The following is a 27,915-nucleotide window of genomic DNA, read 5'->3' as shown; positions in this document are numbered from 1 at the left end:
ATGAACCTGTGGAACAGCTGGCCGCCAGAAATCGTGGGTGCTCCATCAATGGAGGTTTTTAAGAAGAGACTAAGTTCTCCTGCTTGAGCAGGGGTGATGGACTAGAAGACCTCCAAGATCCTTTCCAGTTCGATTGTAATCTAAGAATATATTCAGCTTCCATTCTCCTTCACCAAGAAGCCACGAAGCCCTCCAGAATCAGCTGAAGGAGAGAGAGAGAGAGAGAGAGAGAGAGGGAGTCCCTTCAGAAATCACTGGTTGCCTATCTGCCTATCGACTATCTGTGCTTTGGCCCCTCTGAGAAACAGCTGCCAGAGACCCTTTCAGTACATTCGGGGATGAGCCCCTGAATGAGACCATGGTGGCAGGGGTGATATTCACTTACCTTCGCTACTGGTTCACAAATGTGAGCCCTCACGCGCGACACATCTGCGCATACGCAGGACCACCTGCACATGCGCAGAGTGTCAAAAACAGGATATGATGATATCTGGGCAGGTGGGCGGAGCCTCCCGCAGCCGCCGCTACCAGTTTGCCTGAACCGGATAGAACCGGCTGAATATCACCACTGCACGGTAGCCTTTCTGACTGAACCAGGCAGGAAGAGCTAACTGCAAGGCTGCTACATCAACAGCATCAAGGCTGACTCGGCCTTCCATCTTTCCAAGGTCGGTAAAACGAGGACCCAGATTGTTGGGGGCAATGATGCTGACTCTGTAAACTGCTTAGAGAGGGCTGTAAAAGCACTGTGAAGCGGTATATAAGTCTAAGGAAGGGCTATTGCTATCTTGCAAAACTAAAACTGCGAACTTGCTTTCCTCCACTGCGGGATGGAGCTCAGGAGAAGGCCGCAGTCCTCATCCAGGCTGACCCCGGCATGGCTGAAAATTAGGCTGCCAGGTAGCAGAAACCCAGGATGTCCAAAGCTGTAGAAATGCTTCCTCTCCCAAAGGCAGGCAGAGCGGGAGGGCTCTGGACTTGGTGGGGATGGAGGGGTGGTTCGGAGAAAAGGAACTTCTCTCTCTTAGGGCGCTCCGGAGGACGTTCTGGGACAAGCCAAACCTGCCAGAAGGAGATGGGTCCACCTGGCACCAAGAGGCTGCTGGGGCAAAACTTCAAAATACGAGGCAGAGCAGCTTTTCAATTGAGCCCTGGGAAAAAGCACCAGAGAGAATTCAATCTGGAAGACTGCAGGTGTTTCAAATACCACAAGGCAGGAATTCTCAAACTTTCGATGCCATAACCAACATTTTACACAACAGCGCAAAAAATGCATTAAAGCAGTTATCTTTTGATATCGAAAATGTAGTGCTGAAGGTTTTTGCCAAATTTTCGAATTCTGCGAAGAAACGAGAAGAGTTGAAATCATTTTTTGAGTTTTGCGAGTCAGAATTCCATGAAGTTTTGCGCCATGTTCCAACACGTTGGTTAAGTTTGTTTAAAGCAGTTGAAAGACTTCTTTTAAACTGGATACCTCTAAAATCATATTTTATTTCTCTTGGATCTGATGAGTGCCATAGGTTATCTGTATTTCGGATCAGGAAAATGAACTCGCAAAGGACAATGAACCAACAATTTCAGAATTGTATTTATATTTCACGCACTTCTTCATGTCAATAATGCAAGACACCCTACTGAAGCTGGAAAGCAAGAAAATTCTTGCATGTGATCTTCACATTATCATGTGTAAGCTGCGTGATTCTTTGCAAAAAAAATACGATGAGCAGTTTTTTGGAATGAAAGTTTTATTTGCCTTACGTAAAAAACATTTGCCTGAGAATGCTGTGCAAAAGTTCAAGAAAGAAGCCATCAACATGTATCAAAGAGCCATTGCGTACCTAGAAAAGTGGTATAATTTCACCGATTCAGTATATGAGACACTAAATTGTTTCAATCTAATTGATCGCAATAATCCTCCGACTTTAGAAGAAATGACGAACATCTGGTTATTATCACCATGGCGAGAAGATCTTCCACCCAACACTCTCTTCGATGAAATTTCTGCCTTAGAAGAAGTTTATGTTCATCTGCAGGGCGATTCATCCCTTGATAAGTGGACGTACTTTTTCAAGAAAGAGCCAGCTCCAAGTTTACTGAAACTGTTCCAGTATTGTGCATCAATTCCGGTATCAAATGCAAACGTTGAACGAATTTTCAGCGTCATGGGAAATTTGTGGACTGACGAATGTAACCGACTGCTTGTACCATCAGTTCGAAGTGAACTTTGTATATTTTTTAATATTTCTCAACGTTGTACTGAAATTAAAGAATTATTCCTTAAACACAAAGAATTGATCAAAGCTGCACAGTCAAATAAAAAATACACACGACAGCAAAGTAAAATGTAATTTAATATTTTTAAAATTTTAAGTAAAGTTTTGAAGTGATTATTTTAATACGTGTTAAAATGTTTGTAAGAAAATATATAATTTAATTTTAATTTTTTAAAATTTTTTTACTACTTAACCCCCCCCCCCCCCCCGCTTGTCCGCTATTTTTTGGAAGCAGACCTGGCAACCCTAAGTGCATTTGAGGTGAACCCTCCAGAAAAAAGGAAAAAAAAGACAGGAAGGAGATGAAGGCCCGCAGACTAAACTTTTGTGCAGCGCCCACCAGTGGCAGCCACCTCCAGCTGAAACCAGTCCTGGAGATTTCCTCCTTCCACTGGGTGGCTGGAAACAAGGGATGCACTGGCAGAATCCAAAACTGGAGACCGCAACCTCCCCCAACCACCATGGAGATGGCCTTGAGGACCCTACGCAGCCTCCTCCGCTCTTTTGTTTTGTTACAAAAACAAGACTTCCCGAGCTCAGGACCTCAAGGAACAGAAATTACAACATGGAAAGTTTTTCTGTCTGAAGAGCTGGATAAAAAATCGACTAAGCTGCCCAACAGGCCTCTGCAGATGCTGATGGGACCATAAAATAGATGATGATGATGATGATGATGATGATGATGATGATGATGATGATGATAATAATAATAATAATAATAATAATAATAATAATAATAATAATAATAAACAACAACTGACTAGGTAGCTCAAGTGACTAAGACACTGAGCTTGTTGATCAGAAAGGTCGGCAGTTCGGAGGTTTGAATCCCTAGTACAAGTCTCCTGTATGAGCAGGGGGTTGGACTAGATGACCTCCAAGGTCCCTTCCAACTCTGTTACTGTTACATCCACAAAGTGACACCGACAGGTTGTACCTGCCAAAAAAAATAGGAGGCAGAAGGCTATTACAAATCCATCGAACTGTACAAGAAGAAAAACAAAGTTTGAATGATTATGTGAACCAAAGTACAGAAAAATTGCTGCAGGCTGTGAAAACAGAGAACATTATACAAACAACAGAAAAAAGGTAGAATATAAGGAAAAACAGCTGGATGACAAATTAAATAGATGGAAAAACAAAGCTTTGCATGGACAATACTTGAAAAACATTGAAGGAAAATGTGATGACAATCTTACATGAGCATGGCTTAAAATGGGAACCATTAAGAAAGAAATGGAAGGTTTAATACTCGCTGCTCAAGAACAAGCACTACAAACTAATGCCATGAAAGCAAAGATACAAAAATCCACTGACAATTCAAACTGCCAACTATGAAACAACAAAGTCGAAACTGTTTCACATTTAATATGTGAATGCAGCAAAATTGCACAAACTGATTACAAAGCTAGACACAATCGAGTTGCTAAATTAATCCACTAGTCATTATGTAAAAAATATGATTTACCTGTATCCAAAAAGTCATGGGAGCATGAACTGGAAAAAGTTACTGAAAATGAGAAGGTGAATATCTTGTGGGACTTTCGAATAGAGACAAATCATCATTTGGAACACAACACGCCAGATATCACAGTTGTCGAAAACCAAAATGTACAATTTATTGACATTGCGGTACCAGGAGATATAATATAATAATTTATTATAATATAATATTATAATAATTTATAATATAATAATATTTTATAATAATATAATATTTCTATTAACATAATCATATATTTTATATTAATTTATACTAACAATAACAATAACAATAACCCTAACAATAACAATAACAATAACAACAACAATTCAGATATCACACCAAAGTGTACAGTTTATTGATATTGCAGTACCAAGAGATGCCAGAGTCGAAGAAAAAGAACTGGAAAAAATCATGAAATATCGCAACCTGGCCATCCATAACCGAAACACGGTTATGGATGAAACATGTAACTGTGATACCCATTGTCATTGGGGCACTTGGTACCATGTCCAGGAATTTTATAAGATACATCAACAAATTGCAGCTTCCTGCAATAACACCAGCGGAACTACAAAAAACTGTGCTACTTGAAACATCGTACATCTTAAGAAGGTACTTGGTTGATACCTAGGATGCTGGCAGCAACCTGTTTCAACCATTAGCACCAGTCAGTGGTATTTGTGATGCATTTTTGAATGTTCAGTTGACTTTCATATTTAATGAATAAAGTAAATAATGATGATGATGATGATGATGATGATGATGATGATGATGATGATGATGATGTGACCAAGAGCTCGTGCTAAACAGGCCTTTCCATATCAGGGTTTGCCATCTCCAGGGGAAGTGGAGAAAATTGGGGCTCTTGGTGGGGAAAAAGCTTCCTTGAGGGTCCCAAGGACCCCCGTGGCTGGCACGACTCCAATCTTTGTAGGGAAAGACCACATCATGGTGGCATCCAAGTTTCCTTGCCAGCTGGGAGTCGGGAGTCTTTGAGAAGGAAAACTAAAGGGTAGGTGTGGAAACACTAGACAGGTGTGAAAAAAGCAGTTGTCCTTTGAGGGGGGGGCTCCTTTGGAGGGCGCTGCCCCCCCCCCAAGGGGTTTTAGGAGAACTGTATTGCTCTCCTGGCCAGAAATAAAGTTGAAATTTATCAGTCTTGTTTCTATTGTGTATTATTACGTTGTATCGATGTGTTGGCTTCCGCTGCTGTTCCTCTACACCATTTAATTGTCTGAAATGGTTGATACATTTAGAAATAAGGCATAAAGAAAAGTAAGGATAAATAGGCCACAAGCCAAGGAACAGAATAAACCCAGCAGAGTCCCAGGAAACAGCTACATAGAGAAGGGAAAGGAAAGGAAAATGCCATGGGAAGATGAGGGAACAAGGTGAGAAAGGGAAATGCAGGTCAGATGGTCGTGGGAACGCAATGCCTCCCCGGCCAGAGAAAGGATGGCTTGCATGGCCCCTTTGTAGCACCCCCGTGGCAGGGGTGGGAGCCTACCAGTTTAACAACCAGTTCATTAAGCGCACCAGACGCATATGGAGTTTGGAGAAAACTCACCTTCCACATTGCTGCCGGCAAGGAAAACAGCTGAGATACGGCAATCCACTCTGCCGTACCGATCAGCTGGGTTCAGAAACGGAAATATAGGTGAGTATAACACAGGGACAGGTGGGCGGGCCCACTTCAAAATCAGAGCGAACTGGTTCGCTCATGGCTGATAGTCAGAGCTAACAGTTCACCCAAACCAGTCCAAACTGGTAGAAACCCACCACTGTGGCCCATGGCATTTGTCCTCAACCCCGGCAGGTTTGCCAGGACCACCGAGACCCAGGGATACGTCGGGCAGGATGGCCGGCTGCACTGCATCTCCCCTTTGCTCTATGAAATCGGCCTGGTCAGCCTGGAAGTTTCTCTGGACAGTGGGAAGACATTTCCTTGGTCGGCATCTTGGAGTTCAGGTCAGCCGCTTCTCTTCTTTCCCTAATTTGCACGTCCTCCTCACTCAAGCACGGAGCGAATACGACGCCTCCGTTTTCCTCCAGTGACAATTGCTCCGGAGCAATAGTGAAAAGCACCTTTTTCTGCTCTTAAATCACAAAACAGCCCAATGAAAAAGGTTCCACAATGCAATGTGGGGTGTAGAGATGAAACAGGAAAAAGGAGCCCACACTGGGTTTCCCCCTGGGTTTTGCTGCTCCTCAGGTAGCAAGGGAGGGGCAGTTTGGGGGGTAGAGACACAGCCTCCCCAGTTCTCCTCAGCAGAACAAAATGGGCTGGGTACCCCATGCCCCTTCTTTAAAAAAAATGGCACGATGTGTTTAGTGGCAATAATTGTCCCGCTTGTTTGGCAATGCAGGCAGCAACTAACACACGTCCTCTTTCCTTTCCAGTTCATCACAACAAGGTTCCCCCTTCAGAGAAAAGCACACTGGTGAATGAAACCCAGTGGCAATACTACGGCACTCCGGGGACGGGGGGACCCCTGACCGTCACCTGGAACCCTGACGTGCTGCGATCCAGCCATGTTCATCTAGAGGTTTGGGGGTACAACGAGACAGGTAGGTGCACTTCCCAATGCCAGGAAGGCAGCTTGGATGGAAAAGGGATGGTATAAATTAACTACGCAGTGACTATGATCCGATGGTTACATTTCTAGCGGATGGAAGGAGACAGCCGTAGGAGAAGTCAGACGTCTTCTGATCTGGCTTGTGGGCTTCTGAAAAGCTCTTTAGTCAACCGAATCTGCGGCTGCAGAAACAGCTGAGGGCCAAGAACATTTGCTAGGCACGTCAGTGGTCACTGATGGCGTTACCCAGTTAGGGAAAAATATGCCTGCAGCAGACAGCCAAACTCCACCTTGCAACCCTGAGCTACATCTTCTTTCTTCTATAGAAGCCAGCCGTTTTCTGCCATCTGGTGGATTTACAGGGTTTTTGCAGCCTGGTGTATATGGTAGCCGGGGTGGGTTCCAAATCCCGTCGCTACCAGTTCACGGAGCCTCCCACCGCCACCACTACCAGTTCACCCGATCCAGTGTGAACCAGTAACAACCCACCACTGATGGTAGCCCTAGCCAAAGGCATCCCAACACGTGGCGTTAAATCTCTGGTAGAGCAGAAAAACTGGCATCCATATAGCAAAGGATGGCTTCAGATGGTCTATCCCAAACTCTAACTTGGGCTTCAGAGAAAAAGCAAAGTTTTAAAGACTGGCATGGCTGGAGTCCTCCAAATCCCCAGGTTTCCTTATCCAAAGTTGAGACGCCACCATAGAGGAAGTGTGCCACCTCTGCCCTGTTCTACGTCCGCTCTCTCAAGTCTCATGGGGCAGGAAGCTCCAATCACAGACAGGCAATTCCACCAATCAGCCAGCCAGGGGTAAGATTCAGAAATTTTAGCAACCAGTTCTTTGTTCGGTTACTGAGTGGGCATGGCCATGGTGAGCGTGGCCTACTCGGCCTCCTGCATCACGGTAGGGGGCATTTTCACTCTCCCCAGGCTCCAGAGGATTTTTTTGAGCCTCCGGGAGGGCAAAAATAGCCTGCCCCGGGCTCCAGAGGCTCTCCAGAGGCCGGAAATAGGCCGGTTTTTGGTCTTCCAGAACTTCTGGTAGGCCCATATTTCACCCACCCAGAGCATCCGTGTGGGCCCTGCACTTACCTGGCATTCAAAACGGGCTGCATGGAGACTCCTGGGAGAGGCAGGGTGGGGTGGGCAGGGTCAGCCAGTCCTTGCAACTACCGGTTAGCGGCAACTACCAGATTAAAATTAACATCCCGTTCGCCTGAACCAGTCCAAACCAGCTGAATCCCACCCCTGCAGCCAGCCCATGCCATGAAAGGCTTCAGAGGTATAACTAACACACTGAATTGTAATGTGAAGCCTCTAGGAAGCCAGTGGCAGCTTCTGATCTGGTGGGGTTACTTTACGTGGTACCCCCAAAACTGTCTCTGCTCTGCTGCATTCTAAGCCAATTATGGTCCCCCAGATGGCCTCCGACAGCTGCCCCACGTAAACCACATTGCAGTAGGCCAAGAGGGAAGGGAAGAAGGAATGGGCACTCCAAGAGGAAGCCATCCAAAAGCTTCTGGGCCTCAACCACCATCCACTCGGCAAGCAGGAGCCGTGAGTCCAATAGGGCCTCCAAAGCACACACTAGCACCACCTGGCACAGCAACAACACCACAGTTCTTCACCACCAGTGGTGGCTCTGCCTTAAACGGCTGCAAAGTGGCATCCACGATGGATGGAAAAGCTGCTGTTTGGCCACAAGAGCCATCCTGTCAAGATTCCCTCCATCCCAGGTGCCAACTGCTGCATTGGCCTGCAGGCATCCCCTCTCTGGCCACTGGCCCCAGCCGGGCTGGAAGAAGCCCTCCTGTGGCAGAGGAGCAGAGGGCTATTGCCAGGCAGACCCAAGTGTGACAGTCATAGGGACAGTGGCCTGCCTGCGTGGAAAGTGCAGCTGCCGGGCTTGGGTTTCCAGGAGCTCCCACTGTCCCAGCTGCAGCTTTTGTTTCGCCCAGAAGGACATTGGGGGGAGGGGGGCTGGATCCAGCAGCATCCTCGTGCAGTGGCTTGAGGTGCAGCTGGTGGGGTGTTTCAAGTCTCTTCCTTCCTTCCTTCCTTCCTTCCTTCCTTCCTTCCTTCCTTCCTTCCTTCCTTCCTTCCTTCCTTCCCTCCCTCCCTCCCTCCCTCCCTCCTTCCCTTGTCCAGGCAAGCCTTATTCTGACAACTGGACAGCTGAGTGGAAGTACCTCTACTCTCTGGAGCGGAACTACCCAAATACAGGACGCTTCAGGTTCCTGCCTGCTCCCTCTGCTCAGTACGGGAGCTGGGAAATGGGTGCGCTGAGGATTTCTGCCAACGCCTCTTCTGAAGGCCAGCAGTGAGTATCCCAGGCGCTTCTGGGAAGGCATGTCAAGGCCCTCTTGACCCCAACCGGCAAGCGTGGGAAAACAGGGAGGGTGGCTACATGCAGCTGGTTGCAATAGGCTTCTGGCACAAAAGGTCCACTTTCTCTCAAGCAGCTTTCCCCAGTGAGATCAGCTGATCCCACTAAGATTCCCAGTTCCTCCTGGTGAAGCAACTCAGCTTCTTTCATGCCGCTTGCCACCTGTGGCTCCCCATCCTTGTTTCACTGAATAGGGGCCTCGTTTTAATGGCTTCCTGGTCTGGATCAATCCCCAACTGGGTCAGGCCCAATTGGTATTTGGTTTTGAGACCTCCAGGAAATGGCAGAGCTGTCCCTAGACTGGGAAATCCCGTCATCTTCTCCAGAGAATTACAGGGACGACTCTGACGGTTCTGCAAGATGAGCCCGACTCAAAGGAGTTATGACTTGCACTGTTTTTCAACACAAAATGGATCGGGCGAAGAAAAAACCTCATTCCTTAGAAATGAGCTGCTCCCATGAGTGGAACCCAGACCAGATTTGGCTGCCCGCCTCGTGTCCTGGTAACTTTACTGGCCTGTTTGATTCTTCTCCCTCTGGTTCTCCCCGACATCAGAAACGTGGCTGCCATCTGGAGCACAGAGCATGCCATGGCCTGGCACCTGGAGGAGGCCTTCCGGAAGGACTCCACTGCCTGGGCTGCAGCCAAGTGCCAGCAGTGGGACAGGAAGGAGGTGGATCTGCCCGGGTTCCTGGAGGAGATATCTGACTGTCCCTGCACTTTGGCCCAAGCCCGAGCTGACTCCGGCCGCTTTCACGTAAGTCCAATTGCCCAGCCCAGAGAGGCTGCTTAAGACAGGGGTGTTGCAGGCTGGCTGTTAAGGTGGCACGTGGTTATTCTGGTCTCACAGGCCCCAAAATGAACTGATGCCTTTGAAGGGCTCCTGGTCAAAACAGAAATTCGATGGGATGATCGTCCCCCGGTGCTCAAACCCTGAGAACTGTTGGTGGTGGGGGGGAGGGAAGGGAAGGGAGGCTTCCTAATGGTGGGGCATCCTGGCAAAAGTAGAGATGGAGAAGTCCTGCAAAGGGTCCCCTTTGGGCTGGAGGGGGGAGGGGCCAGACTCTCAGGGGCTCTCCTACACCTGCCCCCCCATCTGGGAAGGCGGAAAAGACCCTCTGCTCTTCTGCACCTTGGGTCACGTTAGGCAGCGGCAGGACGGGGACCCGGATGGTGAGGCTGGCCAAGCATCAGTTTCCTCTTGGCAACAGTCCCTGTAGCTCCCTTTGTCCAGCCGCACCCACTCCAGAGCATGGCATAAGAGTGCAGGATAGTCCAGAAGGGCAGAGTGCGCACTAGAACTGTCTGATCTTCCCCCCTCTCAATGGGAGCAAAACAAAGGAGGGTCGCTAATCTAATTGGACGGCTTTTCCTGCCTCTCTTTGACTCATTGACCCTCCTCAAGGGAAGCCAGTTTTACGTGCAAGCCAGGCAAAACATGGGCAGCTCTCAATGCTGCCAACCGACGGGCAGCCTGGGCAGCCAATGAGCTGAGGGGAAATGGTACAGAGAGCGACGCCTCCAGAAGGTTGGGCATGTGGCCGCCAGAGGGTCCCTCTCCTCTTCTTCAGACTGAGTCACAAGAGGTTTTCGGGACAGGCGGCGAATTCACATATCTCTCACCATTTATTTGTTCGCCATGTTTATGTAGCCTCACCTGCCTGGCATGGGGTTGCCGCCTGCCCCAGCCTCTCAATGAGACAAGCGGCACAGAAATCTAATCAATACAATAAATAATAACCCCTATCCTGCCATAGGCCAAAGGCTATTGCTTAACGCATTGTAAGCCGCCCTGAGTCTCCGGAGAAGGGCGGCATATAAATCGAATTAAAAAAAAAAAAAGGCTGGCAAAGGGCACTACGACCTTGGCACACGAGGAAGCTTGGCAGGGGTTCCTCCCTGCATTCCTCTCCCCTGGCACCAAACCGAATCAGCTCCAAGAGAAGAACATTCAGGCAGGAGGCGTGTTTCGTAGATCACTAAACCAGCAGGTTTCTCAGGCTGTCGAAACTCCTCCTTTGCATCCCAGGATTTAGGTCCGAAAGGCAATGCACCGGTACCCCAGCCTGGCCTAGGGATCAAGGCACCAGACTAGAACCCAGGAGTCTGGGAGTTCCAGTCCCACCTCGGGAATCAAAGCTGCTCTGTGTGTGTGTGTGTGTGTGTGACCCTGGGCCAGTCACCCTCTCTGGGCCCAATCCACTTCATAGGGTTATGGTGGAGGAGGAGGAAGGAGTGTTAAGTGTGCTTGTTGCCTTGAGCGACTTACGAAGTAAGAAAAGTGGGATCAAAATCCAATAAAAAAAGAAACTATTACTCTAAAATCATCTCCGAGACTGGAAGACAGAGCCAGGAGGCCAAAGGGGCGGGGTCAAGAGGCCCAAGGCCCCTTTTCCCCCCCCACCTCTCCCCCCAAACTTCCCATCCTCCCTAACCCTCCCTAACCCTCCCCTCCCCCCAGACTTCCCTATAATATACTCATAACTGGTAAAAAGAAAACACAACAAAAAAAAAAAAACCCATAATATAACACTTATATGTAAACTTGAACCCCTCCCTCTCCTGTATAATTTTTCTCTTTACCTCCTTACATTAAAATATTTCTAATACATTATTTTCAAATAAAAGCTATTTGATACTTTCTAGTTTGATATTTGTTCTGAACATATTCTATCCACCTTTTCCATTCCCATTCATAAGTCTCTTGTGAACAATCTTTTAAGTATGCTGAAATCTTCGCCATCTCTGCAAAACTGGCCATCTTCAAAGTCCATTCCTCAATAGTGAGCAAAGCTTCATTCTTCCAGTATTTACCTATCAACAATCTTGCTGCTGTTATCATATACAATATCAATTTTGTTTCACCCAATGTAAAACCCTTAACTATACCCAATAAAAACAGTTGTGGAGAAAATTGAATTTTTTTCTTCAAAACATTCTGCATGACCCACCAAATTTTTATCCAAAAAGCCTTAACTTTCCTACAGGTCCACCAAACATGATAATACGTAGCATCCAAACATTCACATCTCCAACATTTTGGCTGAACATTAGGGTACATACATGACAACTTTTTGGGATCTAAATGCCATCTATAAAACATTTTATAGAAATTTTCCCTCAGGTTCTGCGACTGTGTAAATTTAACATTCTGAACCCAAATTTTTTCCCATGTTTCCAACATCACTGGTCCTTCAAAATTTTGTGCCCACTTAATCATACAGTCTTTAACTAATTCAGTTTCTGAGTCCCTTTCTAGCAAAACATTATAAAGCCTTTTGATATGCATTGGACCTTTCTCTCTTATATGTCTAACCAATTCTTCCTCGTGCAACATAATACCAGTTTTTTGGTCCTCTTTCCATCTCAATTGTAATTGATTATATTGTAACCAAGTTAAATTAATCCCTTCGTCCAACAGTGTCTGCAATGTCTTCAGCTGCCATCTGCCCGCATCTGTAAAAAGAACCTCTTTGTATAAACCCCCCCCCCGAGTGACATTATATTTGTATTCCACAAAGTATGACCAAGATCCAGCCATAGCGGTATTTTATAATCCCATTTGAGTCGATGCTTCTTCCAAACTCTCATCAAAGAGTCTCTAAGTATATGACTTTTAAATACTTTATCAACTTTGTCATCATAAAATAAGTAAGCATGCCATCCAAATTCAAGATCAAAACTTTCTGCATTCAATATTCCAGCCTTTTTACTTCCAAACCAATCACTTGTTAAAGTTAAAGCTGCTGCATCATAATATAACTGTAGGTTTGGAAGTTTAAGACCTCCTCTTTCTGGAACATCTTGCATAATTTTCAATTTCACTCTCGGCTTTTTCTCATTCCAAACAAACTTATTGAGTCCAGTTTGCCAGACTTTCAATTGTTTATCGCTTTTAAGCACCGGAATCATTTGAAACAAAAAAAGAAATCTTGGCAAAATGTTCATCTTAACTGCCGCTATTCTTCCAAGTAGAGACAGCTGCAGTTTTTTCCAAGTCTCCATGTCTTTCTGCACCTCTCGCCACAACACCTCATAGTTATTTTGAAACAATTTCATGTTTGATTCTGCAACCTGAACTCCTAGATATTTTACCTTAGGTACAGTCTCAAAACCTGCCCTTCTTTCAAGCTCATGTTTACGATCTTGTGTCATGTTTTTAGCTATCATTTTAGTCTTTTTTGGATTCAGTCTAAAACCTGAAACTTTACCATAGTCATGTATAATGTCCTTCATCAGGATTATTGATTCCATTGGTTGTGATAGGGTAACAACCAGATCATCTGCAAATGCCTTTATTCTGTAATCCTCTTGCCTAATCATTATACCTTTCAAGATATTAGAGTCCCGTATTGTGTTTAGCAAGACTTCTAGTGTTAGAATAAATAAAAACGGACATCCCTGTCTTGTTCCTTTTTCAATTTTAAACTCTGTTGTTAAACTTCCATTAATGATAATCTGTGCCTTTTGCTCTTGGTAAATTGCTGAAATCGCCTGTATAAATTGATCCCCAAAATCCATCTTTTTTAAAGTCTTTAATAGAAAATTCCAATCCACTCTATCAAAGGCCTTCTCAGCATCCAGAAAGACCAGCACTGCAGGAATCTGTTTATTCTTCTCAAGATATTCCAATAAATCTATTACTTGCCTTACATTATCCTTCATGTGTCTGCCCTCGATAAATCCCGCTTGATCATCATGAATCACCTTTTGGATTACTGGCATCAACCTGTTGGCTAATACTTTCGCATAGATTTTATAATCTGTATTCAAAAGAGATATTGGTCTATAATTCTCTGGTTTTTTAGGACCGACTTGTTCTTTTGGTATCAAAGATATATAAGCAGTTGTCCATGATGGGGGTATTTTACCCCCTTGTTGAATATTGCAAAATAAATCTCTGAGTTGTCCCACCATTTCAGCTTGCAAAGTTTTGTAATACACTGCAGTCAAACCATCCGTGCCAGGAGCTTTGGCTATTTTTAACTGTTTAATTGCTACTATTATCTCCTCCTCTGTTATAGGATAATTCATTCTTTCCTTTTGTTGATCAGTAATTTTTGTAACTCTTTTATCATTTAAATATTTTTCTATAAGTCCATTCTGCACCTCCTCTTTGGCATATAGTTTGGTATAATAGTCCACAAAAGCTTCTTTAATTAATTTTTGTTGAAAAATTTCTTTCCCTCCAATATCAATACTATCAATAATCCATATACTTTGTTTTTTCCTCAATGTGTAAGCCAACCATCTGCCCGGTTTATTAGCGTTACAAAATGTGTTATGCTTCGCATATTGTAAGTTTGTTGCAACTTGTTCCGCCATAAGCATTTGAAATTGGTCTTTCAAAAGTTTTATAGCACTACGTATTCTTTCATCTGTTGGATTTTTAATGAGTAACTGTTCTTTATTCTTTATTTCTATTTCCAGTTCAGATCTTTTCTTTTGTCGAAACAGTCTATGTTTAGAGTTCATATAGATAAGTACCCCTCTCATATAAGCTTTACTTGCGTCCCACACAATTTCTATTGGGGTACCTTTATTCAGATTTATTTCAAAAAATTCTTTCAAATGCTTTTTAAGTTCTGTTGTGTTTTTTTCATATCTAAACAAGTTCTCATTTAATCTCCAAGAACGTCTCTCAACCTTATCCATCTCAATTTCTATCCATACTGGGCTATGGTCAGTCAAAGTTCTTGGAAAGATCTTTGTTCTTTTTGTCTTAACAAGTAAGTCATCTGTCAACAAAATGAAGTCAATCCTAGAGAAGGATCTGTGTCTGTCAGAAAAAAAAGTGTAGTCCAATTCTTTTGGATTATGTATTCTCCAAACATCTTTTAGTTCCATATCTTCTTTCATGTCAAAAAAGGTCTGTGGTAATCTGATCCTAGACTTTGCCAAACTCTTTTTATCTAATTTAGAATCAATTACTCCATTCCACTCTCCCATAATTAAAATAGATCTGTAATCCCATTGCAGTATTTTAGTATGTAACATCTTGTAGAAATTGTCCTGTTGTTGATTGGGAGCATAAATTCCAATCAGAAGAATTTGGCCATTTGCTGTAAGCAATTCAATTGCTACAAACCTACCATCTTCATCTGCTTCTATAACTTTAGCTGTTAACTTTTTATTTACATAAATAACCACACCATTCTTTTTTTGCGAAGTTGAAGATATAAAATGTGTTCCTAGTTTGGAGTTTATCAAATATTTTTGATCTTGAGTTGTGATATGCGTTTCTTGTAAACAAATTATATCATTATTAAATTGTTTCAAATATGTAAATAGTTTCTTCCTTTTCTGTGCTGAATTCAACCCATTAACATTCCAAGATAAACACTTAAACATCATCTCCCTCTTTCTGGAGCAAAGAGCAGAATAATTGAAGATCATCCGAAAGCTTCGATCTCGCTCCCCCCATGGCTCCAGTCTCTTGTGCAGTACTCTTAACTGCCTCCTTGTCTTGTCTTTCCTGTTGTTGTTGTTGCTTTTGTTTAAGTAACTTAGATTGAGCTCGAGTTATACGTTGGTCCTTAACTTCAATCATCCGAGTCGGGTCCAAAATTGGAGAAGATTCCAGCAAAGGCTCATCCAGAAATCCTCCTTCTGCACCTTGCATTTCCTCTAATTCCTGCTTAGACTGTTCTTGCAATTCTCGTTGAGGTTGCTTCTCTTCACTCTCCTTAATCTCCAAAACTGTAGATGTACGTGGAGATGGTGTTCTTTCCTTAAGAATAGTAGTGTAGAAGTGCTGTGCCTTCTCCACGGTATTCAAACGAAATCTTTCTCCCTTATATCTGAAAATTATACCAACTGGGGCGTCCCACCGGAAAGGTATCTGTAAATTTTGCAATTCCTTAACAAGAAAACCAAATTCTTTTCTAGCTTTCAGCATTTTAGGAGGTAATTCTTTATAAATTCCAATTCGTGAGCCCCCCACTTGCACAGAAGTATAAAAGGATTTTTGCAGGATATCGTTTCTTATTTCTCTATCTGTAAAATATATGACCACATCTCTAGGTAATTGTCTTTGTCTGGCCACCCAGGAATTCACTCTGTAGATTTTGTCTATTTTGTGAAAAACCACATCAGGATTAACTTGTATAATCTTGGCCAGGGCCTCAGAACAAACCTGTCTCAGATCCTGTCTTTCCTCCTCTCGAATTCCTCGAAGCCGTATAGCAAACTCCATTGCCCTGAATTGTATCATGACAATCTCGTTTTCAACTCTTTGCATTTTATTGTCAACATCAGCAATTTTATAATCATTGTCTTTCATCTTTACATTAACTTCTGATTTAAGTTCTTCAACTTTAAAATCAACTTTCCCGATAAATTCTGCCAGGCCAGATGCCACTTCTGATATTTTTTTGGTCACCTTGTTTTGGTTCTGTTTCACCATATCTTTAACTTCATTAATTTCCTGCATAAATTCCTGATGTGATTTTTGAAGTTTATCATCCAAAGTTTTAGAAATAAATTCTTTTAAATCTCCCACATCAAATTCTTTTTTCTGAGTCTGTAGCTGTTGAGCAGGGGGAAGCTGCATTTCATGTTTGTGTGTGGGGGATCCCCCCCCCGTTGCCTTCCCTTCCTGCTTCTTTGAAGCCATCCTGCCACGTAGTCTAGTTTTTCTAAAGAGGGAAGTTCCTTTTCCTTTCCCTCCTGCACAAAGACTTCTAAAAAAGTCCCCCAGATTTGATCAGGTAAAAGCTGAAGTAAAGCAAAGTCAAGTATTGAAAAGGGAGAAATTTTTCACTTGTTTCTCTTATTACAAACAAGGCAACTTTGTAGCAACTTGGAAACTTTGTAACAAAGCAAGATAACTTCACCAATCCACACTCGCTGGCTCGTTAACTCTAAGGCTGAGCGCCATGTTTTTTCAAAGCACTTTCACTCATTCGCATTTTTCTCAGATTGAAAAATCAACAAAGCGCTAATACTTGCGTTTCCAAGTTTCAGGGTTCAGATAGTTTCGCTGTTTATTAAAGCTGGTTCTTTTCGCTTTGAGTTTCCTGCAGCCGGTTTGTTCTGCAAAAGCAGAATCGTCCCACGTCGCCCGGAGTTTCAACAGGTTGGGAGGGAGCCGTGCCTGTTCTCTCCCCAGAAACAATTCCCTGGGGGGTTACAGGGGCTCGACCTGTGCCCTGCGATCTCTACAAAATGTAATTGTAAAACTTTTGCAATAAAAAAAAAAAAAAGAGGCCCAAGGCCGATTCCTATGGATTGCTCCAGCCACAGAGGGATCCATTATGACCCACCCACATCCAATGATAGCCAGCCCTAGGCTGCATAAAGGGGGTGGGTTGGGGAGCGTTGCATTGGTCGGGTGAAGCTGCCTCGGGTCAGAGGGACCAGCTGAAGCCTCATCTGAAGACCCTTCTGTGGGGCGGGAGGCAAGGTGGCACCCTGGCTGGCTCAGCACCCTCCTGGTGGTACTCTGGACACTGCCTTAGCCTGGGGCCCGCCCCAGTCCCGCCTGCCTGCCCGCCTGCCTGCCTGCCTGCTTTGGAAAGAGAGTTAGGGCAGGGCAGGGGTCGGCAACCTTAAACACTCAGAGCCATTTGGACCCGTTTCCCACAGAAAAGAAACCACCGGGAGCCACAAAAGCCTTTTGACATCTAAAATGAAGATAATGCTGCATATATTGATTTTTTACCTTTATGCTATGTACAAAAAAACGATACTGTGTTGCATTTCTGTAATCAATGAACTGCTATAGAGAAAACAAATTGTTGTTTCTGCATGCAACAAAAACATTTTGAACTCTGAAAAAAAAAATGAGTTGAAAAGTTCAATGAATCACGTGCCGGCAGGTGTCGCACATTGGCGGTTGTGACGCATGTTTTGAGCAACAGGGAGCCGCAGCAGAGGGATGAAAGAGCCACATGCGGCTCCATTGCCACAGGTTGCTGACCCCTGGGTTAGGGTTAGGTGGCAATTCCTGGCAGAAGGATTGAGCAATGCCACTTCTGGGAAAGGGTGGAGGAGGAACTGCTCTCCCTCCTCCCTGGCCACAGGGCGGGTCGCTCTGGAGAGGTCGCCTAAGGCAGGTTGTGCCAGTTTCACCCTCGGGGGAGGGATTACCCAGATACTCTATCAAAGCAGGAAAGGGCCTTTCTTGGAGGAGGGGAAGGGGGAAGGTTTTCTGCCATTTCTATGTGCCAATCAAAATGTTCATTTTAACTTTGACAGCTTAATCTTTTTGAACGGCCCATCCAGGATTTTCTTCCTCTTCCTTGTGCCAGCTAAGACGCTGAGCTTTGTCAATCAGAAGGGTTGGTCCGGTTCGAATCCCTAGTATAGGTCTCCTATGTTGAGCAGGCGGTTGGACTAGATGACCTCCAAGGTCCCTTCCAACTCTGTTGCTGTTTAGATTCAATATGGTTCAGGCCGCCCTGTTGCCAAACCTCTAACAAAAGGCCGGCGGAGGCCAACAGATCCCATCCTCAGCTTCAGCACTAGGTGCCCCTCTGCTCCTCAGCTGCCCTGTTGGTTCCTTCCATGCTCCGGCCTCTGGGAAGCACACACACACACACACACACACACACACACACACACACGGGCAGTCTGGAGACCAAGCAACTCCCAAAAGGCCTCCAAACTACACGGACCCCACCCCCGGCCCTGCCAAGCACCCTCTGGCCTCCCTTTGGCAAAGCTTTGGCGCTGGTGATAGAAGCTTCCAAGGTTTTAGCTGCTGAATCTTACCCTGTTTGGATGGAAGTTGTGCAAACGGCAACGCTGACTGGTTTGGTCAGAGAGAGATTGAGAGAAAGAAAAAGAGAGAGAGAGAAAGAGAGAGAGAGAGAAGATGAAAACGTTTCCAAAGGCTGGAAACCTTGTATGGACATTTGGCGGACATTCATAGCACAAATTGATAAAAGCACAAGAGATAAAAAATACAAAATATAAACGTCTAAAGTTATGTCTCGATGACAGGTTTTCTTTCTTTTTTTTTGTCATGTCATAACCAGAAAAGGAGCAGTCTTTCTTTCTCTCTCTCTTTTTGTGTCTCCCTCCCTCCCTCCTTCTCTTTCTCTCTCTCTCCTTTTCTCCCTCTCTCCCTCTTTCTCTCTCTCCTTTTCTAGTTTGTATGTGTTGGAATAGTTTGTTTCTTGGCCCCAGGTCCCTGTTTGTATAAAGAAGAAAAGAATGCATTGATGAATATATATATATTCATCCATTTCTAATCTTTGGATTCTTTACACTTTGTGCTTTTCTTACGTTGCAATAGTCTACTGTGAATAACTAATAAGATGTAAGTTTTACATCTTTTTAGTGTTTAATCCCTTGAACGAAACCAGACCAACCCACAGAGCCATTTTCCCAGAGATTTTGATCAAGCTCGGCCTCTTCCCATTTCAGACGGATTATGGGTGCGACATAGAGAAAGGCAGCATCTGCACCTATCACCCCGGGGCGGTTCACTGTGTCAGGAGCGTTCAGGCCAGGTAAGGCTCTTCTGCCCTCAGCCAGGAAACCAACCTACATCATACCCCCAAATTCACCTGGGATTTAGGGCGGGGCACACACAAAAATTGAAAACAATCCATGGCCCGAAAAGTATTGGGAGAAAAAATGGAACTCTCTGGGTGCGAGGCCTGCACTCAGGAAAACTGGATCTCTGTGGACCTGGATCACTTGGGGTGGGGGCAGCCATCCTCGTCCTCCAAAGGCCTTCAGGCTTTCTCCGGACGAGTTCTGACCCTTTTCCCCTCCTGTTTATTTATTTGTTTATTTATTTTGTCACATTTCTATGCCGCCCAACTCCCAAGGGACTCTGGGCGGCTTACAACAAAGAATAAAGGGGTGGGATGGGGGGGTGGAGGAGGTAAGGGGGGGAAGAGGGATGGGAAAAATTGTTGTAATACTTGTTAAAACTTTTTAATAAAAAAAAAACAAAGAATAAAACAATGCGAACAATCCCATAAAAAATGTTAAATGTTCTCCCACAGCCCCCGATATGGCGCGGGGCAGCAGTGCTGCTACAGCGATTCGGGCGCCCAGGTGCTGACAGGGGACTCCATGGGGGGCAGCACCCCGGACCGAGGCCACGACTGGGGAGCCCCTCCCTACAAGAAGCCCCCCCGCATCCCAGGCTTCTCCCACTGGTTGTACGATGTCCTCAGCTTCTACTATTGCTGCCTCTGGTCCAACCACTGCACCGTTTATTTCAAGCACCGGCCCTCCAGTGGCTGCCAGAGATACCGGCCGCCCCGAGCTGGTAGGTTCCCTGCTTTGGGCTGCTCCTTTGGTCCATACGGATCTTGATTCAAGCAGTTCGCTTCTCCTGGGTTTGCACTTGGTGTCAGGTTTCCGAGTGCCAGTGGTGGAATTCATTTTTTTTTACTACCAGTTCTGTGGGCGTGGCTTGGTGGCATGGCAGGGGAAGGATACTGCAAAATCTCCATTCCCTCCTGACTCTGGGGCCAATCAGAGGTGATATTTGCCAGTTCTCCAAACTACTCAAAGTTTCCGCTATCGGTTCTCCAGAACCTGTCAGAACCTGCTGAATTTCATCCCTGTTTCCGACAGATACCAAGCTGACACTCGGACTGGGACCAACTGAGTAAGGGGAAACCCTCCCCCCCATTTCACACACACACCCAGCAATACTGCCTGGGGTTCTTTTCAGCTGGTGTTTGCTGCCTCTACTCCTCAGCGTCTTTTGACCCTTTGGGGGTGATTCTTATGCCAGGGGCGCCTGGCATAAAATTAATCCCCCAGCCTCAGATTTAATAGACTTGAGTTTGCCTTGAAGGAGGAGAGCAAGAATAGGAGGACTAGAAGCCTCGGGGAAGGAAGGTCCCAGGGGTGTGGGGGGGGGGAGAGAAGTGGAAGGAAACAGAGCTTCTTTTCTTCTAAGAAAGAGGCGACTGAGGGGAGCCCCGCCAGTCAGTCTGCCCAGATCCTGTTCCCAGTCCTGGCAATCCCGAATCCAGTGGTGTATTAACTATTAAGTAGACTAGGCACATGCTTAGGGCACCAGGCCCAAAGGGGGCACCACAAAATTGAGAAAGAACAAAAAACCAATGAAGATTTGTACAGTATGTACAAAGGAGGGGGGCACCAAGATTTGTCAGTGCTTAGGGCACCAGTGAGCCTTAATCCGCCACTGCCTGAATCCCTGCAGTCCTTGGGGATGTCTGTTCCCTGAAGAGGGCTGGCAATCCTAGAGCCATGTCCAGAGAGACAGGGGTGGACACCAGAGGTTGGGGGGGGGAGAAACGTAGTGCAGGCAATCTTGAAGAAAGCCCAGCCATTGCCTATATATCCTATATCAGGCGTGGTGGGGGGGACTCAAATTGGATGAGAGAAAGGAGCAGGGGTGAAATGCTACCGGTTCGGAGGAACTGGTATTTCCAACTATCAGCTGTGCCGCACGATTTATATTAGCTAGAAAGCAGGAAATCCTGCTTTCTAGTGAATCTAAATTGCACAGCACAGCTGTTTCCCCCCCTCTCGCTGTTCTACTTAGCTTAGAAAAGATTTCTTAAGCCTCCTTTTTCAGCGCTGCGTGGTTGCGCCTACAGTGCGCATGCACACAAAGCGCACATTTGGTGTGCACCATGCATGCGCACACACAGAGAACCGGTAGCAGACCTCAGAGGATTTCACCACTGGGAAGGAGGGAAGGCATTCGGCCGGGCAGAGCTTTCTTTCCACCGGTCCCCAGTCGGGGGCAGAGCCCGCAGCCCAGGCACGCAGCGTTGGTCCCTAGCAAGGGAGGGTGGTGGTGTGGGGGGGAGCTCCCACAAACGCAGAGCTGCCCTCTGGGAAGAGATCCTGTCTTCCTACTTTTTGCTTCGCTTTGTCTTTTTTTCCCCACAGCTTCGGCTTTTGGAGACCCCCACTTCATCACTTTCGATGGCCTGAATTTCACCTTCAAGGGCCTTGGTGAATATTTAGTGTTGGGATCCAAACGGACCTCCCTGAGCGTCCAAGGGAGAACTCGTCGGGCTCAGCTGCTGAATGGAGAGCCAGGTGCAGTTCTCCTCTTTGGCTTTTGGCCTCCCCCCCCCCCGGATGATTCATGGGTGCATTAAGCTATCACCAGCTCTTGACTCCGCAAAGGAGAACCGTGGGGGGGGGGGGCTCATGTCCGTGTTCTGCCCCGCATAGAGGCCAATATCCTAACGGTTCTAACCGGGACACCTTCAGCACGTGGGTGGGTGGATTCCCTGGCGTCCCCTTCTCCCCCCCCCCCCACAGCATGACCTGCCGCGGGGGGCAAGAGCCCCAACCACTCTCCCTCAGCCTATGGAACAAGTTTTGGTCAAAGGGGCTTTAGCTCCCGGCCAAGGGCTTCCCTCGCAACAGGCGGGGGCACGTAGAGGGGCTTCAGTCAGCCAGGCAAAGGCCAGCCGGCCTCAGGGCTAGAAGGGTGAAGGGGAAAGGAGAAACCCAGGACAAATGTGAGGTCCTAAACCCTCAACCACTCCCAGGAACTCTTCATTCCCACTCGAATATATTTGTCTGTCCCTGTCTGCATCCAAAACAGGAAGGGTGTCCTCCCTTTTCTTTTCTTTTCTTCTTTCCCTCCATCCCAGCCAGGGCCGGATTTTCCTATAGGCTAACTAGGCTTCAGCCTAGGGCCTCAAGATCAAGAGGGGCCTACACAGTGGTGGGATTCTGGGAGTTCTAGGGGGCTCGGCCGAACCCTTTGTTAAATTGCTGGCTCGCCCGCCCCTCGCCTCCCACCTGCGCGGCGCCAGCCTACCGTAGCCAGGGGTGGGCAATTGTGGCTCTTTTACAACCTGTGGACTTCAACTTCCAGAATTCCTGAGACAGCTTGGCTGTCTCAGGAATTCTGGGAGTTGAAGGCCACAGGTTGTAAAAGAGCCACAATTGCCTACCCCTTCCCTAGCCTGAGTTCCGCTGCCTGGGATCCACGTGGGCTCCGGACGCAAGAGAGCAGGACGGAGAAAGCAGCTTCCACGCCTTCACTCACCCTCACTTTCTGCCGTTCGCTTACCCCGCCCACTCCCCATCTATTGCTGCCTCCGATGGCTAGAGGGAAAAAAAACTTCAAATTCTTGCCACGGGGCTTCAAAGGGCCGCCCTAGAGCCAGTGCTGCAGCCGAACCCTTTGTTAAATTGCTGGCTTGCCCCGCCCCTCCGCACCACTATTTATTGCCAATAAATAGTGGTGGGCGAGGGGCGGGGGAGCCAGCAATTTAACAAAGGGTTCGGTGTTTTTTTTGTAATTTTATTGGCCCCCGGAGCTTCAGCATAGGCTAATTAGCTCTTGCTTAGATCGGCTCCCGACCCCCAGCTGATTTGCTCTCAGCTGTTTTGCTCAGAGCTCTGCTGCTTGCTTGGAAAGAGTGCAGATTTTTTCCCCCTAGCTATACTGAAAAACGAAAGAGAAAGTAAAGCAGGCATTGGCTTTGCATGTTGGAAAATTAGGCAGGCTGATTTCTTTTTCCTCACCAAAAAAGGTAGGTGCAAACAACGGGAAATTTAGGGAAAAAGAGGAGATTTTAAAACACAAAAGAAAAAAAGCTCTATTTAACTAGGGAATTGTAATAATTGAGATACTATTAATTGTATATTTCTGAAAGCAGAAATGGTTAAGTTGTGGTTTGGAGGAATATATGGGGGAAATTATTTGGTTTATTATTATTGGTAAATATAATTAATGGATTTGTAAGAAATTGGATTGCATGGAAATAATTGGAATATTCATGTTCATATTGATTAATATACAAAAAAGGTAGTTATATAACTAATTGATTTATATTAAAATGTTGAATTTATATTAAACAACTAATATTACATAATTAACCAATGTGAGGATGGATATAAAAATAGATGACAATGGGAAGGGGTATAATATAGAATAGAAGGGAAAAATTGAATTTGATTAAGATTAGAGAGGGTAATATTGGTTTTTTACAAAAATAGATGAGGAATAAATATGGCAAAAAGGAAATATAGAAATTGTAAATTTAATTGAAATGACTAAACACTGTTTAAATTTGTGAACCGGCCAAATACTCTGTTCAAAGAAAATACATTGTATGTTTGTATGTATGTTTCTAATTATTGTTATTTATTCATATTTGTTCTCTTTTATTCTTTAAAGTTTAACCATTCATTCTTTATTTTAATATCTTTATATTTGTTTGGGGTTGGCTTTCTTCCCTTTCATCTTTTTTATTGTACAGCAATCTTTCTCCTCAAACCTACCACCTCTCTTTTTTTTCCTTCTTACTTTCTCTTCCTCCCCCTCTTCTCCTCCCTACTTCCTCTTACTTTCTCCTTCTCCTCCTCTCTTCCTCCCTCTCTTTCGTACTCTAATTTCCCTTCCCATCCTTCATCCCTCTCTATTGCTGTATCCTTTTATGCATATGGACTACTCAGAGGGCTGAAAAAGTTATTTCTGGCTGGTCCTCGCACTTTTGACCAGTCCTCGAACTTACGACTGTCCTCACATTTTACGTTTTTGCCCTATCTTGTCACCATGGTGAAGAGAAGCAGTTGTGAAATGAGTGACATGGTTGTTAAGAAAGCTGCACGGGCATAAATGTGAGGATGGTCATAAGTGTGAGGACCGGTCAAAAGTGCAAGGCCCAGTCAGAAATGACTTTTTTCAGCCCTCTGAAAAAAGTCTATGCACATAGCCACGCCCACCCGGTCACATGATGAGCTAGCCATGCCTACACAGTCACGTGACCAGCTAGCCACGCCCACCCAGTCACATGATTGCCAAGCCACACCCCCAACTAACCCACGCCCACAGAACCTGTTGTTAAAAAATTGAATCCCACCACTGGTGAAAGGGCCTCATAAGTGGAATAGCCTAGGGCCTCTTTCAATCTAAATCCGGCCCTGATCCCAGCATTCATCACTTGGTCCTGGGATTGACACATCTTCTCTACGAGGGAGGAGGAGTTGTTGGTGATCCCTCCCACTTACACACACACACACACACACCACACACAGAGTTCTGACCTAGGCTCCCTTAACAAACAGGAGGCAGGAATTACTGGCAAAACCTTTTTTATTTACACAACTGTGAATTATGTTCATTCACAGTCAGCAAGGTTTGTCCAAACAGTTTTTCAAAGGAATATTTCTCAACACACCTTATCTCGTTTGGCAAGCTGCCACATGGATTGTTTCCAACTGCAGTACAAGGCAAAACTTGGAACAGAGTCTCTCAGAGTCACGGAATGAACAAATTGTTTCCTGCAAAGGCCCATTCCCTGTTTGCTCCTATTTTATTTCCTATGGGAAGGGCCAATTATCTCCAAGGTGTGACCTTACTCTGGAGTCGACCCTGCTTTCTTAATTGTTCTTGTCTTCCAGCAGCTCTGCACATGTGCATACTGGGAACAGGCTCCAGCTGTTCCTCTGCCTCGCTGCTGTCTATCTCCCTCTCTGCCTCCGACGCAGAGCCCTCGTCTGAGTTTTTCCCAGCCCCCAGGACTGGCCAAAGTTCCTCCCCAACCTCCTCACTGTCCGACTCTGCTATCAGTTCTGCTGGCCGCTGGTGGGCCACAACACACACACACACACACACCTTAAAAGGGCCACTCCCGTCCTGAGCACCAGTTTACAATTTCCCTAAAAACTTCATCCAAGGAGACCACAGGAAAGAAGCTTTGAACAGAAATTTGGGATTGGTTTCTGCTCAACACAAAAGGGTCCCACACCCCAAAGATCAATTTACCCTTGCTTTCTGCTGTAGCTCAGGTGAGCTCAGAGTAGTGCTGGGGGGGGGGTGGAGGTGGAGAGTTGGAAGAGAAAGAGGCCAGGCGCTCTCACAAATCTCCCTAGCTAAAAGACGCTTACACACCAACTGCTACGTTACACACACTCCCCAGGGGCATCCTAAGGTGGCCAAGGGAAGGGAAGTGGGATCAAGATCACCTCATCCAGTAGGGTGCCCTGCTAGCATCCCTGGTTGCAGCTCAAAAGTTCTGAATCCCACTGCTGACACCAATTGCCATGGAATCAAAGCACAGGACCGCCCAGCCCAGCCCATATTTGTTTTTTAAATGTCTTCTGCTATAATCTTATTGTGAGTTATCCTAAGCCAGGGATGGGGGGTTGGTGCAAATGGGCCAGGTTAAGACCGTGTGGGGGTTGGGAGGACCCATACCTGTTTGTGACTGTGCTGCCCGGCAGGAGCCGAAGCCAACGTGACCGGCCTGTCAGCGATCGCCATGCGGGAAAAGAACTCGGACGTGATAGAGGTTCGCATTCGAGAAAACTCCCCCGAGTTGGAGGTCCTGCTGAACCAAAAGGCCCTCAATTTTTCTGAACAAACCTGGATGGACTTAAATGGTGAGAGGAGGAGGAGGAGGAGGAGGAGGAGGAGGAGGAGGAGGAGGAGGACAGGGGTTAAGGAGGGGCACAGTGAGAAATCTTTCCTGTCAAGGCCACAGGCGGCCATGTGCTCGAGAGTATCCCAGAATCATAGAGTTGGAAGTGACCTAAGAGGTCATCAGGTCAAACATGATTTCCTTCTGGTGTTTTTCCAGGGAGGGGGGGCTCTGTGGAACTTCCTCAGGGTGGACCCCTTTAAAAGGTGAGAGGGGTCTTCCGCTGGCAAAGAGGCCGCAGAACAAGGAAGAAAGGAGACCTCTCTCCATTTTGAGTGCCTTTAGGTTTCTGCTGGCTGTCTCAACTCTGGACAGTCACTTGTCTGAGATGGAATAGGTTCTGCTTGAACAGGGGGCTGGACCAGAAGACCTCCAAGGGCCCTTTCTATTCTATTCTGTTCTATTCTAAATGATGACACGGAGCAGCGCCACCTGGTGGCCAGAGCAGGATGGCTCCCAGGCAAGACTTTCCTCCCTTCCCAATCCTTGGCCCAAGGAAACTGCAGGAGGAGCAACCAACCGCCCTCACTTCCACTCCACAGCCAAGGCTCAGGGTTTGTGGTGTGGAATTGGTCTTTTCCCCAGCTCCCCTTGGCCCATCAAACTGAAAGACAGCTCTGCTCTGACTGTGAGCTGCTTTGAGCTGCAAAATTTCATTCCTGAAATTAGGAACCGTCATGTGGTTCCAGATGAGTCCGAGCTAGAACCCCAGAGGGCTCCAACCTGGTCGGAAGTACCCTGCAGAGGGATGCCCATCCTGCTGAAGGGGATGACCCGGAGCTTGCAAGGCCTCCAACTTCGAATTCTAGCGAATCTAAATCGCACGGCACAGCTTTCCCCCCCCTCGCTGTTCTACTTACCTTAGAAAAGGCTTCTTAATCCTCCTTTTTCAGCGCTGCGCAGTAGCGCCTGTGATGCACCTGCGCGCAAAGCACACATTTGGTACGGACCACGCATGGACGCGTGCAGCGAACCAGAATCGAAGCGAACCAGTAGCAGACTTCAGTGCATTTCACCCCTGGGTGGAAGGGGGTCTCAGACCCCCACTTGGGGAGTAGCTCTGCATTCCCACCAATCACTCAGGCCAGAGTGGGTGCCTTGTGATTGCCGGGATCTCTCCATGTCTCCCCCTCCAGGCCTCTTCCTCTATTGCAGCCCTGGGCAGAACGTGACAGTGATGTTCTCTTCCGGAGCCGGCGTGGAAGTCGGTAGCCACGGAGGGAAAGTGCTGAGCCTGACCATTCTGCTGCCAGAGACCTTCCAGAACCAGACGGAAGGGCTCTTTGGGCTAATGAATGGCAGACCGCAGGATGACCTGATCCTTCCCAATGGAACGGCCCTGGATGTGGCCAGCAGCGGCCCCTGGGAGCTCTTCACCTTCGGAGCAGACTGTGAGTACGGCCCTCCTGGAGGAGGAATAAAAAAGGGGTGTGTGGATCATGGGCCGCCTGGAAGTAAAAGAATGCCTGGGGTCTCCCCCAAATTTCTCAGGTGATTAAAAGAAGCAGCTACGTTAAATTTTATCCCATATGATTCCTTCAGCTGTTAAGTGCCCCAAGATCCCTCCGTCTCAAGGAGTGACGTCTGCCTTCACCAGTCAGAAGTCCAAGCAGGAAGGGTTGCTACCCTTTTGCCCCACCCAGGAGAGACTGCTGGTTGGGAGCCATTTTAAATTCCGGGATGCCTTGATTTGGTGCCAAGCTACCTTTTGGATGTTTCTGTGGCCGTGGCTTTTTCGCGACTGGGCCGTGTGAGTCTCACATGAGCATCATGGGCATTCACGGCAGGGGTGAAAAAAATGCTTTAAAAAGTAAAAAAAAAAAAAGTTCTGACGATCAGCTGTGACAATCAGC

At 46.4% G+C, this 27,915-nt stretch overlaps 1 protein-coding gene across 1 annotated transcript in view; it reads left to right on the top strand.

The window, feature by feature from the left end:
• SUSD2 (sushi domain containing 2) overlaps positions 1–27,915 on the top strand; it is a 40,098-nt gene that overhangs the window by 7,082 nt on the left and 5,101 nt on the right. Inside the window, exons 3-11 of the mRNA XM_034423459.3 lie at positions 5,576–5,727; positions 6,160–6,327; positions 8,485–8,656; positions 9,279–9,480; positions 19,095–19,180; positions 19,685–19,953; positions 21,561–21,713; positions 25,866–26,024; positions 27,199–27,453. Coding sequence (XP_034279350.1) covers positions 5,576–5,727; positions 6,160–6,327; positions 8,485–8,656; positions 9,279–9,480; positions 19,095–19,180; positions 19,685–19,953; positions 21,561–21,713; positions 25,866–26,024; positions 27,199–27,453 — 1,616 coding nt within the window. The remainder of the gene's footprint in view (positions 1–5,575; positions 5,728–6,159; positions 6,328–8,484; positions 8,657–9,278; positions 9,481–19,094; positions 19,181–19,684; positions 19,954–21,560; positions 21,714–25,865; positions 26,025–27,198; positions 27,454–27,915) is intronic.

The sequence above is a fragment of the Pantherophis guttatus genome, chromosome 4, assembly GCF_059756535.1.
Source record: "Pantherophis guttatus breed Tessera chromosome 4, ASM5975653v1, whole genome shotgun sequence".
Taxonomy (NCBI): Eukaryota; Metazoa; Chordata; class Lepidosauria; order Squamata; family Colubridae; genus Pantherophis; species Pantherophis guttatus.
This window is presented reverse-complemented; position numbering and strand designations above follow the sequence as displayed.